The sequence below is a fragment of the Camellia sinensis genome, chromosome 14 (genome assembly GCF_055761805.1).
Source record: "Camellia sinensis isolate YWXY chromosome 14, ASM5576180v1, whole genome shotgun sequence".
NCBI lineage: Eukaryota > Viridiplantae > Streptophyta > Magnoliopsida > Ericales > Theaceae > Camellia > Camellia sinensis.
This window is the reverse complement of record NC_138974.1, coordinates 60,498,283-60,513,229: the sequence shown is the minus strand read 5'-3', so window position 1 is coordinate 60,513,229 and position 14,947 is coordinate 60,498,283. Positions and strand designations below refer to the sequence as shown.

The following is a 14,947-nucleotide window of genomic DNA, read 5'->3' as shown; positions in this document are numbered from 1 at the left end:
GGCTCCTCCCGGGGAAGCTTTCATCGTTCCGGGAATCAGTCTCATCACACTACTACTACTGCTTCTCGGAATCAGACTCATCACACTGCTGCTGCTGCTTCCGGGAATCAGTCTCCTCACACTGATGCTGCCACCTCTGCGGGGTTTTCTGAGTCACCTGCTCCGTCTACCCCTAGCTTTTCTCCGACGGATGTAGAGGCCATGCTCAAACAACTTCTCTCCCCATCTGGTACACCTCCTCCTACTGCTTTGTCTGTAATCCCAGGTAACTCTTCTTGGTATTTTGACTCTGCCTGTTGTAATCATATGACATCCAGTTCTACTATATTTTCTTCCTTCTCTTCATCTCTTCATCTCCTCATATTCCCTCAATACATACTGCTGATGGTTCCCTCATGTCTGTCCGTCATGTTGGTACTGTTTCCACCCCTTCTTTATCTATCCCTCAAGTTTATCATATCCCTGCTCTTACCTTAAACCTTATTTCCATTGGTCAATTATGTGAACTTGGTCTAACTGTCACATTTTCTGCTACTGATTGTTTGGTACAGGACCCTCAGACAGGGCAGACTATTGGGATCGGCCGTAAGCATGGACGTCTCTATGAACTCCTGCACCTTCATGTTCCTGCCTCTCCTCAGATTGCTGCTCCTACATCTACTTCCTCATTATCTCCCTTTCATCTTTGGCATTGTCGTTTAGGGCATATTTCTGTTAATCGCTTGAAGTCTTTGGTTTCTAGTGGACAGTTGGGTCATGTAATTCCTGATAATTTTGATTGTATCCCCTGTCAACTTGCCAAACAACCTGCTTTATCATTTAATAAAAGTACGTCTGTTTCCCTTGCACCTTTTGATCTTATACATTCAGATATTTGGGGGCCCTCCCCTACTACTACTATGGGAGGATCCCGCTATTTTGTTGTTTTTATTGATGATTTTTCCCGGTTTACTTGGTTGTTTCTCATGAAAAATAGGTCTGAACTTAAACACATTTATTATAGGTTTGCCCAAATGGTCCACACCCAATTCTTCAAAACCATCAAAATTTTTCGCTCTGACAATGCTATGGAATATCGGGATTCCGATTTCCTTTCCTTTCTTCAACATCATGGTACACTGCCTCATCGATCTTGTGCTGGCACGTCCCAGCAAAATGGCCGCGCTGAACGGAAACATAGGCACATTCTTGACACTACTCGCGCTCTACTTCTCTCTTCTTCCTGCCTTGAAAACTTTTGGGGGGAAGCTGCCCTCACTGCTGTTTACACTATCAACTGTGCTCCTTCCCCTGTCATCCATAATCAAACTCCCTTTGAACGTCTGCATGGCACTCCCCCTCCTTACGCCAATCTTCGGGTTTTTGGCTCTGCCTGCTTTGTTCTACTTCAATCCCATGAACACACCAAGCTTGAACCTCGTTCTCGTCTTTGTTGTTTTCTTGGGTATGGGATTGAACATAAAGGCTTTCGTTGTTGGGATCCTCTCTCTAAACGTCTTTGTATCTCCCGCCATGTCGTTTTCTGGGAGCACCAAATGTTTTCCTCGCTATCCTCCTTTCACTTACCCGCACTTTCCACTACTGTACTGTTTACTAATCCTTCCATAGATCTTTTCTCTGCTGATTTTGATACAAGTTCCTCCTTCATCGAGACGCCCTTGCTCACTCCTGATCCTGTTCAGCCTGCTCTTCCCGAAGGTCTACCTCTTATTGCCACACCTCCTTCTCCACCAGTTCTTCCTTCCACCGATCCTCCTACGGGTCGACCACGCCGGGTAACTCAACCTCCTCTCCATCTTCGTGATTATATTGTTGGATCTGCTGCCTTCTCTACTTATGAACCTACCTCCTATCGTGAGGCTTGTACTAATCCTCTTTGGCAGCAAGCTATGACTGATGAACTCCAGGCCTTGGACAAAGCTCATACTTGGGATCTTGTTGATCTTCCTCCTGGCAAGACTGCCATTGGCTGCAAATGGGTTTACAAAATCAAAACACATTCTGATGGCTCTATTGAACGCTACAAAGCTCGTCTTGTTGCCAAGGGTTTCAACCAGGAATATGGTATTGATTATGAGGAGACATTCTCTCCTGTTGCTCGGCTCACCTCTGTTCGCAGTTTACTTGCTGTTGCTGCTGCTCGCCACTGGGGGCTCTTTCAGATGGATGTCAAAAATGCTTTCCTCAATGGTCATCTTCTTGAGGAGGTCTACATGCAACCTCCACCTGGGTCCACTTTTCCCTCTCATCAGGTTTGCAAACTCCAGCGTGCTCTCTATGGCCTCAAGCAAGCACCTCGTGCTTGGTTTGCTACGTTCAGTTCTACCATTCATGACTTCGGGTTCACCTCTAGCTCCTATGACTCTGCTCTTTTCATACAGACTACTTCTCATGGTACCACTCTTCTTCTTCTGTATGTGGATGATATGATTATCACTGGTAATGATGAAGCTGGTATTCTCCACCTCAAACAGTTCCTCCACCGCCAGTTTGAGATGAAGGACCTTGGTACTCTTAACTACTTCTTGGGCCTTGAAGTCTCTCATGACTCTACTGGTTCCTATTTATCCCAGGCCAAATATGCATCTGATCTTCTGGCTCGTGTTGGTCTTACTTATTGCAAAACTACCTCTACTCCAGTTGATCCTCAGATACGTCTCACTCCTCTTGATGGGACTCTTCTCTCTGATGCTACTCTTTATCGCCAACTCGTCGGCAGCCTTGTCTATCTCACAGTAACTCGTCCTGACATTGCCTATGCTGTTCACATTGTCAGTCAGTACATGTCGGCTCCTCGCACTCCCCACTATACTGCTCTACTCCGCATCCTTCGTTACCTCAAATGCACTATGTTCCATGGCCTTCACTTCTCTGCTTCCTCCTCTCTTGAACTGCGTGCCTTTTCCGATGCTGATTGGGCTGGGGATCCTCCGGATCGACGCTCCACCACGGGATTCTGCTTCTTCTTAGGGGATTCTCTTCTTGCTTGGCGTAGCAAAAAACAATCCCTCACTGCCCGCTCTAGCACCGAAGCTGAATATCGAGCTCTTGCTGATACTACTCAGGAACTTCTCTGGCTTCGCTGGCTCCTTGCTGATATGGGTGTTTCTTCTTCTGATTCTACCCCTCTCTATTGTGACAATCAGAGTGCCATTCAGATTCCTCACAATGATGTTTTTCATGATCGCACCAAACATATTGAGATTGATTGTCATTTCATTCGCCAACATGTTACCTGTGGTACTGTTCGTCTTCTCCCTATTGCTTCCATCGATCAACCCGCTGATATCTTCACTAAGGCTCATCCTCCTGGCCGCTTCAATGATCTTGTTTCCAAACTCAACTTGGTTGATGCTTTCCCTCCTTGAGTTTGCGGGGGGATGTTAGTGTATCATTGTGTTAATATATAATTGTATATAATTTGTATACCTTTACCTTTAGTCTACTTTCGGTGGTAATTGTATAATTGTATACCTTCACCTTTAGTCTACTTTAGGTGGACATCATCATAGGCATGCTTTCGGTGGACATCCTCCAAGGCATCCAAGGCATCCATTTCTCTCTATAAAAGAGAGTGTCTTCTCTGTGTGTAATATACATTCTTTTGACAGATAAAACAATTGTGCCTCTCTCTCTCTCTATCCTCTCTCACTTTCTCAAATTATTGTTTCAGAAACAAGGCTGATAGGGATATAAGAAAAACTGAAAAAATCGATCAAATCGATTGAACCGGATCAAGTTGGTTATATTTGATCTATTTTTAATAAGAATCGATCTGTGCGATTTTTAAATTTAATCTTTTCGGTTTTTGGTTCGGTATCAGTTTAAGCACCTTGTGCACCGATCTAAACCGAAACCGACCACTTCAATATTGTATTTATAATATATATATATATATATATAAAATCTAATAATATAATGATATTAATAAATTATTAATCTTAATTAATTAATCTTATTATCTTTATAACCTAAGTTTGTAAATTCTTATTATATATAATCTTAACTCTAATTCATTATTCTTGAAACCTTACTAGTTTCAAACTTTTTTTTTGTTTTTATTTTTGTTAATTTAGGAATTGAAAAGAATGTATTAAATTGATGGATTGGATATGTTTGAAATGGTAGACAAATAACTAGTTTAATATTTTTATATAGATTAATGATTATATTTAAAAGTGGCTCAAGTTTGAAACATCCTAAACAGATTAAACAATACCGAACCGAACCGTTAATCGATTCGGTTCAATGCGGTTTGATGGGAGAAGTGGTTTGTATCGGTGTTCAAAATAATAAAACCGACATTATCTGTTCGGCGTAATTTTTTACCTAAATACCTGTTGGACAATCTTCACTGTATTTAAAAAGATTTAATTCTGTTGTGTACAAAACAACAACAAGAATAAAAGAAATAGAGAAAAAGAGAGAATATGTTTGATTACAAAAATCAAACTTGAAATAAAAATAAACAAATAAATAACAAACAGATTTTATTTTGTTACAAAAACAAAATTAAAATCTGAATAAATGAACAAATAAAAACAACACTGAAAGTAATTAAATAACTTACTTGATTTAATTTCTTCGAATTATTTTTCTGATCAAGTCCAGTGTTTAACACTGTGTCCTTAAGACAGATTCGTCCTCTCCACGGTGCTTTCAGAATTCGGACGTCTATCTCCCAGGATGAAATGATCTTCCACAAACAATAGCAGCACTACTAATTGTTTGCCTTACGAACACACTAAGTGTTTACACTCTTTCTTTTGAAAATAAAATGCAGCAAGATGAAGAATAGAAAACAGAAGTGAAATACGAAATTTCTGAATGCAAACATCAAATGAGGGTGGTCCTATTTATAGATGTGAAGGTGGCTCTTCATTTTGAATTAAACAGGTATGTAGCTCTTGGTTTTGAATTGAACAGGTATCATACCTGTTGGGTTTTGAATTCAAACAGATTTGAATCAATTCAAACAGATAGTAAAACGGGAAGGGCCCTGTTTGGGTGTGCATTAATTCCAAAACAGTTTATTTCTGTTTGAAACCGGGAAGGGCCCTGTTTGGGTGTGCACTAATTCCAAAACAGTTTATTTCTGTTTGAAACCGGGAAGGGCCCTGTTTGGATGAACAAATAATCCAAACCAATTTAATTTGAATTATGGATTTTATTTTAATAAAAAATAAAATTAAATTCAAATGTTTTTGGCCCAAAAAGATTAGAAGCCCAACCCAACCACACACCACGCACCCGCGCCCAAGCCCAGGCCCAGCCCAGCCAGCCCGCCCGACCGACCGGACGGACGGCGGCGGCGGCGCGCGCGCGCGTGTGTGGTGATTTTTGGGTCCAATGGGTCTAGCCCATTTTGCCCATAACCTCTCCCTCTAAAACACTTGGGTACCCCTTGGGGCACACCCCAAGTATCTCACCCTAAGCCTTATAAACCCTTTCAAAACCTCCAACCAAAACAATGTGGGACAAGCCAATTTACAACCTTAAGGAATTTCCACCAAAACTCCATTTCCATGGCGCACACTTTGGCTTCAATTTCCTATTCACTCGGTAATGGTTTTGAGCAACCAAATATACCACGTGAATCACAACGCGGCATAGAACGCGTTACCACTTTGACCCGAGTAAATCGACACTCGGGGCCCACCTAAAAAATAGACCGAACTGAGGAAAAAATTCTGGTTTTATCCAGAATTTTATAACCATTCCAACAATCCCCCACATGAATGGAATTTGATGACAACGGAAATGCAACAAAATGCAGACTTTAACGAAAGAGTATAAGTCGAAAATATCTTGCATCAGGATAGGTAGTTTTCGGCTTTGAACCTTCCCTAGTGATAACCTATCGGACTTACTGGCTAACCAATGGACGCGATGCCTTGAATTGTCCAGCCGTTTGTGTAAGCCAAGACAATAGATTTCACACAAAATATCTTCTAACACATCGTGGTTCTCACTGTTGTGTTCATTTTGGCCTTGAACGCGCCTGGTTTTCATAAGTGTTTCTAGAGAATTTAGCCTTTGCATTCTCATAGAACCGGCCCCAGTTCAACACTCATATAGGTGATTCTTATTGTGAGTATCTCTTTATACTCGTCTTGATTTTATGCCTTAATCAAGATATAAGTAATCATTAAAAGCAAAGCTTATCCTTATACCCCTGCAGACAACATATGTTGCAGATATCACTCTCACCATAGGAATGGGTAGGAATTTTAATCCCTTTGGTGATTTCTGGTGAGCCATACATAACTTAGTTGTCCCTTTGAACTTAGTTCTTGGGATCTCCAGTCATATAAGTAGGGTTACCATTATGACGACTCTTATGTAATAGGCTTTAATCCCATCCCCTTCGATGAACTATACACTAGCTCTTTTGTTAAACCTTTTGTTAACGGATCCGCAATATTCTCTTTAGATTTTATATAATCTATTGAGATTATTCCGTTTGACAACAATTGCCTTACGGTATTATGTCGACGACGAATATGTCGTGACTTACCATTATACATATGATTCTGTGCCCTGCCTATTGCAGATTGACTATCACAATGAATGCAAATAGCTGGCACAGGTTTTGGCCACATTGGAATGTCTTCTAAGAAGTGACGAAGCCATTCTGCTTCTTCACCTGCTTTGTCTAAAGCAATGAACTCGGATTCCATTGTGGATCGAGCGATGCACGTTTGTTTCGTGGACTTCCAAGAAACAGCAGCGCCTCCTAGAGTAAAGACATATCCACTAGTGGATTTTGAATCTTTAGTATCCGATATCCAATTGGCATCACAATAACCTTCGAGTACTGCTGGATATCGAGTAAAGTTCAAACCATGATCCCGAGTAAATCTTAGATATCTAAGAACACGAATGATCGCTTTCCAATGGTCTTCTCCAGGGTTACTAGTGTACCTACTCAATTTACTTATAGCATAAGCTATATCAGGACGAGTACAATTCATTAGGTACATTAGGCTTCCAATGATTTGGGAGTATTTTAACTGAGACACTGCATCACCTTTATTTTTTGATAAATAAAGACTGATGTCTACAGGTGTTCTAGCTAAATTCAAATCATCCTTGATAAATTTATCAAGAATTTTCTCAATATAATGAGATTGAGATAATGCATATCCGTCAGATGTTTTAGTAATTTTCATTCCTAATATAACATCTGCGACCCCCATATCTTTCATATCAAATCTTTTGTTAAGCATCTGCTTAGTTGATTTGATCATGTTTTGACTGCTTCCAATGATAAGCATGTCATCCACATAAAGACAAACTATGACATATCCTTGGTCAGTGTTTTTAACATAGACGCATTTGTCACATTCGTTTATCTTAAACCCATTAGTAAGCATTGCATGATCAAATTTTTCATGCCATTGCTTAGGTGCTTGTTTTAATCCATAAAGGGATTTTACAAGTCGACAAACTTTCTTTTCTTGTCCTGATACTACAAACCCTTCGGGTTGTTCCATATAGATCTCTTCATTTAGATCACCGTTTAAGAAAGCTGTCTTAACATCCATTTGATGTATTTCTAAATTAAACAACGCTGCTATAGCAATAAGCATGCGAATGGATGTTATTCTTGTCACAGGGGAATATGTGTCAAAATAGTCCAGACCTTCCTTTTGTCTGTAACCTTTAACAACAAGTCTTGCTTTATACTTGTCAATTGAACCATCTGCTTTCATTTTTCTCTTGAATATCCATTTATATCCAAGAGGTTTAGAACCTGGTGGAAGATCCACCAATTCCCAAGTATGATTTTGCATAATGGATTCAATTTCATTATTAATAGCCTCTTTCCACAAAGGTGCTTCAGGACCTGTCATTGCTGCCTTAAAGCTTTGAGGTTCATTTTCTAACAAGTATGTCAGAAAATCTGGACCAAAGGATTTTGATGTTCTCGCTCTTTTACTTCGTCTTGGTTCATCATTAGTTAAATCCTGTTGGTCGAGACTATTACTAGTCTCTTGTGTTTGATTGTCATTAGTCTCTTGACTTTGTGTACAATCATAAGTTCTTTTCTGTGAACTTAATACCTGTCCTTTCTTGTAAGGAAAGACATGTTCAAAAAACACAGCATTCCTTGACTCTATAATAGTGTTCACATTTATATCAGGTATATCTGATTTATAAGTCAGAAACCGATATGCACTACTATTCTGAGCATAACCAATAAACACACAATCTACTGTTTTTGGTCCAATTTTAGTCTTTTTAGGAACAGGTACTTCAACTTTTGCCAAACACCCCCACACTTTTAAGTATTTGTAGGAAGGTGGTCGACCTTTCCACAATTCATAAGGAATGCTTTTGGTTTTCTTGTGGGGTATTCTATTAAGAACATAATTAGCAGACAATATTGCTTCCCCCCACAAGTTCTGTGGTAAGCCTAAACTTAGTAACATGGCATTCATCATTTCTTTTAGGGTTCTATTCTTCCTTTCAGCAATTCCATTTTGCTGTGGAGAATAAGGGGCTGTAGTTTGGTGAATAATGCCATGTTGTGCACAAAATTCATTTAATGGTGCATCATATTCACCACCCCTATCACTTCTAACCATTTTAATGGTTTTACCAAGTTGATTTTCAACTTCTGTTTTGTAGAGTTTAAACATTTCTAAGGCTTCATCTTTACTTCTAAGTAAATAAACATAACAATATCTTGTGCAATCATCGATAAATGTTATGAAATACTTTTTGCCACCTCTAGTTTGAATAAACTTTAAATCACATACATCAGTGTGAATTAATTCTAGAGGTTCGGTTTTTCTTTCAACCGATTTAAATGGAGCCTTAGTTAGTTTCGCTTCTACACAAATTTCACATTTATGATTAGGATTAATTTCAAACTTTGGTATATAATCTAAACCAATTAATCTACGCAAAGCATCAAAATTCACATGTCCTAATCTACCATGCCATAAATTTGACTCAAGAATATAAACAAAAGATGTGTTATTCTTATTCATAGCAACTTTCGGTACAACTGTCATTACATTTAACTTAAAGAGACCATCACTCATGTATCCCTTACCAACATACATACCACTCTTTGTTAATACAAACTTATCAGACTCAAATACAAGCCTAAAACCATTTTTACTTAACAAAGACCCAGAAACTAAATTCTTCCGGATGTCAGGTACATGTAGTACGTTGTTGAGGGTCAGTTCTTTCCCTGATGTCATCTTCAAGATTACTTTCCCTTGTCCAGCCACAGCAGAAGTAGAAGAATTTCCCATGAAAAGTTGTTCACCATTTGCAGCCTCATTGTAGGTAGTGAACATCTTCTTGTCCGCACATATGTGACGAGTTGCTCCAGTGTCAACCCACCACTCTTTGGGATTTCCAACCAAGTTAGCCTCAGACACCACAGCAGAAAGGTTGATGTCATTCACTCCGTCAGAGATGTAATCCAATTCTGTTACATTGGCCTGATTGGTGGTCTTCTTACTTGTACTACCATGATTCTTTTTAGGGCGGCGGCAGTCAGAAGCTCGATGTCCAGTTTTGCCACAGTTATAGCATTTTCCTTTGAACTTCTTGCTACTATCGCCTTGTTTAGGACCATCTCCAGTAAACTTTCTCTTTTTGTTATGTGGTTTATGAACTTGTTCAACCACATTTGCCTTGGACTCAATGGGATTTTTCCCATTCCTCTTTTCAGCCTTTCGGTTATCTTCTTCAATTCTTAACCTTACAATCAATTCATCCATAGTCATCTCTTTGCGTTTATGTTTTAAATAATTTTTGAAATCTTTCCAAGCCGGTGGTAACTTTTCCACTAAAGCTGCGACTTGGAATGACTCGCTAAGAGACATACCTTCTGAATGAATATCATGCAAAATTATTTGAAAACTTTGAACTTGAGATATTACCGTTTGGGAGTCTACCATAACAAAGTCCAGAAATTTACCGACGACAAATTTCTTCGTGCCGGCATCTTCTGTCTTGTATTTCTTCTCCAAAGAATCCCACAATTCTTTTGCTGTTTTCAGAGGACTGTATACATTATACAGCATATTGTCAAGGCCATTTAGGATGTAGTTTCTGCACAGGAAATCTGAATGTTTCCAAGCATCTACAGCGGCAACAACTTGCCGATCACTTTCACCCTCCAGAAATCTGAATGCTTGGAATTAGTGCACACCCAAACAAGTAGTGCACGATGGGAGATGCTCTATAATTTTGTCAAAATATTTTGGGATTTTACATTTGCAAAGTTGCTAATTTTTTTAGGCAGAAGTACCTCTCTTAGACCTCAAATTTTTTATGAAGCAGTAGTTAAAAAGATTTTCAAAACGAACAAACCTAATTTCTATAAAACATTTTTGTTTTTGTGGGGCATTTCTGTCTACTAAAAGTTTGTGCTAAAGCTCTGCACCGTTGGGAGTTAGCAATAAAACCTACAAATATGTCATTTTATATGTAGGTTTTAGATGTTTTAACAACATAAGAAAAAAGAAGAGCACAAACACACACACAAAAAAGAAGGGGGAAAAAAAAAAGAAAGGATGAGACAGCTAAATAATCTCACCATCTTTCCTAAAATTAGTTCCAAATACCCAGCAAGAGTCATGTCAAGCCTGAAATTTTTATAAAAATTAGCATCCCCGTTCATATCGATATGTGTTAGGCCAATCAAGCACTCAATACTCCACAACTCAATCATCTTCCTACATTATAGATGCCAACTTTTGAAACTAAAAACGACTTAAATCTGTATTCTTCCATGGCATATTATTTCTTTCTAGATTAGCTAAGGCTGTAGAAGCATTCATAGAAAATGAAAGAAATACGATTTAAACAAGACATACAATAGAAGCAGATGAAAAGACACAATATAGAGAAAATTTTTCTGTAAATTTCCATTTGCAAGTGTATAAGTCGAAAATTTTGTGTTACAAGTAAGAAAAAATTTCAAATTCTTTAGTGTAACAAGAAGTATGCATATCTATGAGAAAGAATTACAGAATAATTTGACTGTTACCAGTCACCACCATTGATGTACAAGAACTCCACTGTCTCTGAGAGAAGAAAACAGGTTCAAACATTGGGTATATGTCTTCTGATACTTGGAACTCCTCTCGGGGCAACATCTCTGCCATCGATTGTAATGGCATTCGATAAACATCTCATCAATCAAACAAATTGCCCCAGTCTCTACCAACCTAGGAATCAAATGAAATTCAGTCCCTTCAACATCCATCTTCACCACCACGAAATCTCTATCCGAAACTGTGTTTTTCAACCAATTAGCAAAATCAAACCCTTGAATCTTATCCAAATCACCCACAAAGTTACTCGATGATTGCACAGCTTGAATCCTACCCATCCCTCTTCCTTTCTCCTCGTGTTTCTTGCTCGGTTCCCGACTAATTTCAAAGAACAATGTCTCATTCCTCACCCATGCTGCATAGGGCAACAGAGTGATCCTTTTCTTGGTTCGAAACTCTTTGTGAAACGCCTTATCGGCCTCAATTGCATAGATTTCAAAGGTCTTGTTCTGTTTTGGGTACTGTTTTCTAAACCAACTTCCAATACTTGAACCATAACTCCTAGCTCCAACATCAATATACACATGTCTATGCTTGAAACTAATATCCACCATAGAAGGTAAATACCTAATGTTCTTTATGTTCCTTTTCAATGTAATCCAAGGCTTTAATGGCTCTTCTAGAATCAATGGCTCTGCATTTTGAATCAATTCACGTTTATACCCAGGAACAGAGCATTTGTTACCCGAATTGCGATACAGAGATTGATTTCTCTCGCCATGGCCAAGAATTTGTTTCTCTTTCATCAGAACAACCTCACGGATCGAATAATCGAGACCGATGTCGCGAGATCGAATCAATCGACAAGAATTGAACAAATCGAGCAGAGAATTGAGACTGTACATGTCTTTCGAAGCGGTGTGGACGACAAAGAAGCCTCCCGGTTTGAGCGTTCTCGAAACTTCGGAAGCGAATTGGGCCGGTTGAGGAGACCGGTCCAGACCGGCATTGCCGGAGAACTCGAAGTCGAATGTGTTGTTATCGAACGGCTGGCGAACGGCGCGACCGGAGATGACCAGCGGCGGCGATGTTTTGGGGGAAATTCCGAGGGAATCGGCGATTCCAATCTGCTTCAAAGCGACGACGTCTTGGCCGGTTAGGGTTTCGATGCAGAGAGATTTCGAGTGGGGAGAGAGATAGCCCTCGGCAATCAAATCTTGGAATACCGACGAGTAGAAATTTCGTAGACGTGAGTCTCCTCCTCGTCCTCCGCCGTGTACGGTGCTGGTACGGAGGCGGAGGGAGGAGGAGGAGGAGAAGAAGCAGAAGTCGCCGGAATCGCAAGAGTTGCCTCGGGTGGTGACAACGTAGGCGAATCGAGCGAGGAACACGAGGACGCCGAATGAGAGCACTCGTACCAGAATGTTGCTCAGGAGGTTCGTTTTGCCTACGGGAGGTTCCATGATGTTACTGAATGTACTCGACACATAAGAAAACGCAAAAAAGGAGAAAAGAAAATCGAACAAGGGAAAGCGAGAGCGAAACTGGAATTGGCGCCAAAAAACGATTTTCTGGAGAGGAAAGGAAGGTGAGGGAAATGAAAATTGATGCAATATCAAGGGTATAATTGGAACTCTGATTGTATTTCTTGTGGGCTGTTTGATTGCTGGCGAATCTGTAAAATGGCTCGGCCCAATTGGGTTCTCAATTTTAAGTTTAAAGAGGTCCTGTCTCCGTGGGCCTGAGAGGTTGTGAGCCCAGTTTGATTTGCTCTCTCCCTTTTGTTTTTTGTTCTCTTTACAAACACTCGGTGGTCGCGGTTCGGATTTGAGCGGTTTGTGTGTCGGTTTAGACCCGTCTACATCTATGTGATTTGGAAAAAAGTCAATCTGTAACCGCTCGCAGTGCAACTTGCGGTTTGTGTGGATAGAGTTCGTGGATGTGCAGGTGGTTTGCAGATTGGACTTTTTTCTTTAAAAATTTATTTTTGAACATTTTTTTTCCCATTTTGTAAATATTTATTTTGGACAATTTTTTCTAAATTTATTCTAATTTTGGACCCTTTTCTATATTTATTCTAAAATGCTCCAATATTAATAATTAATGAATTAAAACTTGTAGAATTAAAAACACAACAAAATCAATTTATAACATAAACAAATCATTCAAAATCCTAAACCAAATCATAAATTAACACAAACACATCTTTCAAAATCCTAAACTAGATCATCAATCTCATTTACTAGATACTTACTACCCAACAATACAATTAAAATAAAATCATTCAAAATCCTAAGCTTATCTAAAAGTAATTATTCATTAATTTTTACATTCATCCAAAGTAAAATGCAATAAGAAAATTTAAAAAAAAATAAAAGTAATTCTTCATTAATTTTTACATTCATTCAAAAAAAAAAAATTTGTTGTCAAACTTTATTCAATTCAAATCCATAAAATAAAATAAAAACATTTGCAAGATCTCAAACTACATGAATCACATCCAACTTTCAAAAATTCTAATTCCATGCATTTGGTTGATGAACCCTACACAAAAACAAACTGAAAAAATATAAATTTTAATCTTTAATCTTTAATCTTCATAATCTTCAATTTTCATAATTGCTTTTGACAAACAAAGTGTAAAAGAATAAAGTATTGAAAATTTAATAATAGAAAACTCCAAAAAAAAAAATTAAATCTAAACAGACTCAATTAAACTGAATCTAAATAGATTCAATTCGTATTCAATAACAGATTCAATTTCCACTTTTAAAATTCAATTAAAATTCAATAATAGAATCTAAACAGATTCAATAGCAGATTCAACTATATGAAGAAATAAAATAGCTAGTTTAAAAAATAAATAAACAAATAAACTCAAGATCTGTTGCTACAGAACTGATTGCATAACAAAAAGAAAAAACAAATTCTACGACCAATTTCACTCACCACATCACCCTCTAAATAAAATTCAATAATATAAAACTCCCCAAAAAAAATTAAAAAAATCTAAACAGATTCAATTTCCAATTCAATTAAATAGAATCTAAACAGATTCAATAACATATTCAACTATATGAAGAAATAAAATAGCTAGTTTAAAAAATAAATAAACAAATAAACTCAAGATCTGTTACTAACTTGCTACAGATCTGATTGCATAACAAAAAAAATAATTCAGAGACCGTAGAGAGAGAGAGAGAGAGAGAGAGAGAGAGAGAGAGACAGACAGACAGACATATCTGTTTCCCTAAAAAACAACATCAAAGATCAGAGAGAGAGAGAGATAGAGAGACACAGAAACGCTTACCTAAAAGTTGCCGATTTTGCGAAGGTCGATCGGTTGCTTCGTTGGTTGCCATAGAGAGAGAGAGAGAGAGAGATAGATAGATAGATAGAGAAATGGAAGAACGAGAGAGTATGAGATGAGAAGAAAGGCTACGCACACAAAGAGACAAATCTGATTGCCTAAAAAAACAGAGATCGGGAGAGAGAGACAGATGAAACAACGAGAGAGATGGGAAATGAAAGAAAGAAAGAGAGAGAAGAAGAAGAAAGCTGCGCAAATTAGATTACGATTAGGGTTTTGTTTGTTTGGTCAAAACAAAAATATCTAGGATAGATCCTAGATGAATAGTCCAGATTTTTTATTAAAAAAAAAATTATATATTCTAAGTGCGAACGGGTTGTGGTGGGTGCGGTTCAAACTCGCAATCCAAAAACTTCCTATTTTCCAAACCGCCACCCTATCCAATTATATTTGTGAAGCCGCTCATACGTATGCGGGGTCGAGTCAAGTCGGGTCGAATAACTCTATGCCCAACCCTTACACTATCCTCTTCATAGAGAAAACACACTAAGCCTCATATCTTTAAAGATAAAATGTTATATAAACTAATAATTTTATGTTTTTTTTTAGT

General features: G+C 38.3%; 1 protein-coding gene across 1 annotated transcript; it reads right to left on the bottom strand.

The window, feature by feature from the left end:
* Positions 1 to 10,874: 10,874 nt before the first annotated feature.
* Positions 10,875 to 12,577, bottom strand: LOC114256512 (uncharacterized). Its single transcript, XM_028196182.2, has one exon. It carries the CDS (start codon positions 12,488 to 12,490, stop codon positions 11,024 to 11,026), a length of 1,467 nt encoding a protein of 488 aa, XP_028051983.2. The 5' UTR covers positions 12,491 to 12,577; the 3' UTR covers positions 10,875 to 11,023.
* Positions 12,578 to 14,947: the final 2,370 nt, after the last annotated feature.